Raw genomic sequence first — 5,037 nt, 5'->3', positions numbered from 1 at the left:
GAAAGTAAATAGCTCCCAGCCAAATTGGTCATTTGTACATTTTGGTGACTACTGATTTATAACAATTGACTGAAATCAAACCAATTACCAGCTTAGATAAAATTAAAAACAACAACATGTACCTTGTAGAAAAACATCTGAAACTGTGGGAGAGTCAATGTGTTATTTCAACATAATTCCTTGCGATTTTTTCAAATTTTAATGACCAATTACCGTAATCTAAAGCTATATTACATCACCTGAAGTTACTTTTACAACAATGTTGTACAATACACATTGGACGAGTATCAACGAGTTGAAATCGAGGCCGACAGCAAAGGAAAACTGAGTAGCCAATGTACAGTACAGTACAGTACAGGGGGTAATCCAAGGGAAATAACTGCTGTCTTATAGTTTTATGAAAAACGGATTCTCCCCATGCTTCTGTCCCTTTAAGGCTTTATCGTGCCCCCCCTCTCTCTCTCTATCTCTATCTTCTCTCTCTCTCTCACACTTTCTGTGTGTGTGTTTGTTTCAAGGACTGTTAGAAAAGGCCCAGCTTGAAATATTCATCCTTATTAAATAAAGTTCAGTTACGTTCTCTGTCTCCTATTTTAAACTTCACAAGGGAACCCTCCCCTGGATCCAGGCCTGAATTTTACTTTATAACAGTTTCATCTCAGTCCTTCCACACACACACACACACAGATAACACGATATAGCGGCCAATTCTCAGATGGCACCATATTGCACCATTTTGCATCTTTAGTCAAAACGCGTTCAGGCCTCTTTGGTGCTTCTTCTCTTAGACAATGTCCCATCGGAATTTGGTTGAGGGACAGATGTCCCACTGGCACGGTTGGCCTAGTGGTAAGGCATCCGCCCCGTGATCGGGAGGTCGTGGGTTCGAACCCCGGCCGGGTCATACCTAAGACTAGTGGCTGCTCCGCCTGTCGTCTGGCATTATGGGGTTAGTGCTAGGACTGGTTGGTCCGGTGTCAGAATAATGTGACTGGGTGAGACATGAAGCCTGTGCTGTGACTTCTGTCTTGTGTGTGGCGCACGTTATATGTGACATGTCAAAGCAGCACCGCCCTGATATGGCCCTTCGTGGTCGGCTGGGCGTTAAGCAAACAAACAAAGACAGATGTCCCGTTGCCTTTTTCTCCCAGGTTAAACCCTGGTGTTGCCTGTTGAACAATCTGCATTCTCTTGTTTCAGAAACCACGGTTTGAAGACCAACCAGCTCAACAATGGGAAACGAACTCCGCAGTTTCCACTGCCCAACCGTGCCACCTACCTTCCTGTGATGACATCGCTCAGCTTGAACTCTCCTAGACACTCTCTGCCCCCATCACCCCCACCTGCCAACTCTTCACCCAGGAGAAGAAGCCGGTGAACAACGTTTGTGCTGTTGATTTTCGTCTGTGGGCGGTATTCTGGCATTCTATTCACTGAACTCAAGTGACAGAAAACTGCAAACTTCCAGTGTGCCAGGAATTGCACTCACACTGTGATAAACAAAGCTTGTGAAACTGAAAGAAATCCTTTTGAATGGTTCATGAGACTTCACTGTGAACAGCGATAGCATTTCTACAGGTTCATGTGTGTTGTGTGTGACTGTGACTCCCTGAACGACCCTTCTGTTGTGTGGACTTGTGCCAACAGGGCCGCCAGGGGTTCAAAATTTGTCTGCCGAAAGGTTGTGCAAGAGCAGGATTCTAATGCTTGAAAGAAAGCAGGAATACTAAGATTGTGTGAGATCTGAAATACTAATTCATGAACGAGTGATTTACTTAGAATGTGAAATGAAATCCTAAAACTTTGCTGTAGTTTGTGTGAAACTGGAAGTTCTAATTTTGTTTTTTGTGCCTTGCTAAGGTAATGTTTTCAGAAGTTTACCATTATTGAAAAGTGCTGAACTTTGTCAGGTAGAAGATTCAGCATGTCTGACAGTACTGTATTACTATTATAACCTTCGTAATAGAGTTGACAATTCATGTTGACAATTCTGAGAGAATTACGCTATTAACACATTGAGGGATTGATTAAGAAAAAATTGCTGTCAGCAAAATATTTTGCTTTTTTAGTATTTCAGCAAAAGGCATGTGTTTTTGTGTTTTGTTTTTTAATCGGGTAAAAAGAAAATGAGATTAGAGATCGGAAGAATGAAGTGAGTGAATTCTTAAATCAGATCATGCTCAAACATTTTTCTTGCTCAGAATTGGCTTTGTTCTAGATCTGTAGGTGTGTTGAAATGATGAATTGACAAATAAATAAATAATTTATACACTAATGAATGAATCAATCAATACATAAAGCCTGAACAGATAAAGGAGAATTAAAGAGCTTTCAGCAGTTCATATTTTGTGGTGTTGTTTACACAAAAGAGAGAGAGACAAAAGAAAAGAAGAAATCTTATTTGTGATAAGTTTGCAGGAAATTAAAATCAATATATTCGTGCAACTCAGGAATGATGGAGGTTTCTTAACTGCAGTATAGGTTAAAACAATGTACAGTAATTGTTTGCAGATCTTGATTGTTGTAATCTATTGGTTTTCAACATTGATGAAGATCTGACTTATATTTTCTGACAAATATTTGTTTTAATGCTGTTCACATTTTCATACCAAGAAGAGTTTTTTTCACCATCAGTTTTCTTCCCACTTGAAGTCAAGACAATGCTGCCATCTATTCAATTCCATTTTGAGAATTGGTTATTTAGAAGAATAAGTAAATAATGTGCTGGTCAAAATGAAATTAGAATTAACAAAAATTGGATTATTAATATTAGCAGTCTCTGTGTGAAGCTGAGCAAGGGAACAAAACATTTGATTATGTTGAAACATACAAAATAGTGTGAGTTGAGATTTATAAGCTACAGAATTTTTGTGAATTTTAAGAACATCCTGCTCAAGTGGGGTAGTAGCTCTATCTTGGTGTAACCCGTTTCACTTCAGTGAGTATGAATGTCATTTATATTTTGAGTTGAGTGCTTTCGAAAGATGAGAACGTTGCGAGACTTTAAGAGCCTTAAAGGTGTGTTGGTAGAGTTGATATCTGACTCACAAAGCAAAGCTATTTTGATATATATATCAAAAGGGAGTTATTTTTTAAATTGTTTGAATGATCGGATACCTAGACACGTCATCTACAATTTGTTATGTAAATTTGTGCTTGTGACGACTGGTTCGTATACATAATCTAAAAATGTCCCGTGATACTTTCTCTTTTCGGTGTGTGTCATGTTGTCAAATAAGCAGTACAGATGCAGGAATCATGTTGTGAAATTTCTCCATTTCCACGTAATTTATGCCTTGCTTGGTTTGGATGCGATTCTCATTCAAGCCATAAATTCATGTCCTCATTTTCTAGCAAAGATTCCTGCTTTGGAATTCTTCCCCTGTGTGAAAATCTGATCATTTGTTCTTTGGTTTTGTTGTGTACATCCATGTACCAAGTGCGAGGCTAACGACTGTCAGAGGTGAATGAAGAAAATGTTTTTTAATTTTTTAATTCAATGTTACAATGAATTCACTGTTTTATCTTCATATCAGTCAATGTTTATTATGGCTGTATTTGTCTTTGGGTCTGACCCTTCTTTGTCAGCTTGTTGTTTTCTACTCATCCCTGAAAACACATCATTAATAAGCTATCAAACTTTTGATATTTTTTCATTTTTTTAAAAAAATTTTTAATGACCTGCTACTTTGCATTTTTTGTTAAGAGAACAATACTACGCAACAAAAAAAATGTAAACCCAGTGATTTAATTCAGACAGATGGAAGGAATATTATGTCAATAAAAAAAAACCACCATTTTATTTTTAAAAAGATCATACTTGTCATTAGTCAAGTTTCTTAAGTCAGTTGGTTTGTGTAGAAAATGCATTTTGTATACATTGCATTTTATGATTGTGAAATTAAGCTTTGTAGTTTTTAATCTATTCGAAGCTTCACATTGTATAAACGTTGCTGATACATGGAGCTGTTTCAAAGTTCTTATGTGAAATGCAGATTTGTTCTTCAGATGTACATGTATTATAAAAAAAGAAGGAAAAAGTATATCCATATCACCAAAGTGCAATTCGTAAAATCATGATTCTATAGCATTTGCTTGATTTGTTTGAAGACTTTACTGAGCTACCTCGATCTCAAACGAAAACAAATTTGTGACCCTCCACCACGAAATGAGTCACATGTCACCTCGCGCGGTTCTGCGCTAGGCTTAATATAAATCCGGGGAGTGTCTGGTAACAGTGTGAGGGTCACCTAAGTCACAGGCTTATAACTCAAACAGTTTTCGCTCTTTTCTAAAACGATTTTCACCTCTGGATAGAGCATAAACAACTCTTTAGGAAAATGTAAAAATATGAAAATCATGCAAAGGCGACATGCGACTCAATCCGTGGAGGAGGGTCACATTTTATCCTGACAAGCAAGAAGAAAGAACTTCTGTTATTAACATATCCTTTGAGTCTTAAGTTTATATTATATATAAGAAAAGAAGAGTTTGAACAAATGTTTATCTTTTTAAATTATGTATTTGCTTCTGTAAGCTTCATCTGTTCTGGATATATCAGGCTAAAATGTAGGCCAAACTAAGCATAATTTTGTTTTTAATTGGAAAGAAAGCAGTTGCAACATTGTTTTAGCGCTTCGGTGCCAGGTTAAAGCCCGTCCTTTATTGAGCACGAAGTCGACATGGCGAAGCTTCGTCCGCTACTTCGCTGCACAAGTTTTGACATGCGAAGCTACGCCGTAGCTCTGCTACGAAGTTGTTATTTTTGCCAGAAGAGTGCTTTTTGATTCAAGATGGACGTTGAAATCACACTCGATCCCGAAGAGTGCATTCCCTTGGACTTCGCAAAGCTATGCTGTAAGTAGTTTAATAAAGGGACGAATTCTCATTCCGGAAACTTAATTCTTAAAGTGAGCTACGCGAAGTCGACTTGGTCCAATCAAGGACAGGCTTAAGGACTGTGATCTTTGCAGCTGTGCTATGTAAACTTAAACACGTAAAGTTGAACCCTTGCCATTATAATTGTCATTTTAATCT

General features: G+C 37.7%; 1 protein-coding gene across 1 annotated transcript in view; it reads left to right on the top strand.

Moving 5' to 3' along the window:
• LOC138948491 (uncharacterized) overlaps positions 1-4,074 on the top strand; it is an 18,749-nt gene extending 14,675 nt beyond the window's left edge. The window contains exon 2 of the mRNA XM_070320045.1: positions 1,201-4,074. Within this exon, the coding sequence (XP_070176146.1) occupies positions 1,201-1,214 (14 nt within the window). The 3' untranslated portion in view covers positions 1,215-4,074. The remainder of the gene's footprint in view (positions 1-1,200) is intronic.
• The last annotated feature ends 963 nt before the right edge of the window (positions 4,075-5,037 follow it).

This window comes from Littorina saxatilis, linkage group LG15 (assembly GCF_037325665.1).
Source record: "Littorina saxatilis isolate snail1 linkage group LG15, US_GU_Lsax_2.0, whole genome shotgun sequence".
Taxonomy (NCBI): domain Eukaryota; kingdom Metazoa; phylum Mollusca; class Gastropoda; order Littorinimorpha; family Littorinidae; genus Littorina; species Littorina saxatilis.
This window is presented reverse-complemented; position numbering and strand designations above follow the sequence as displayed.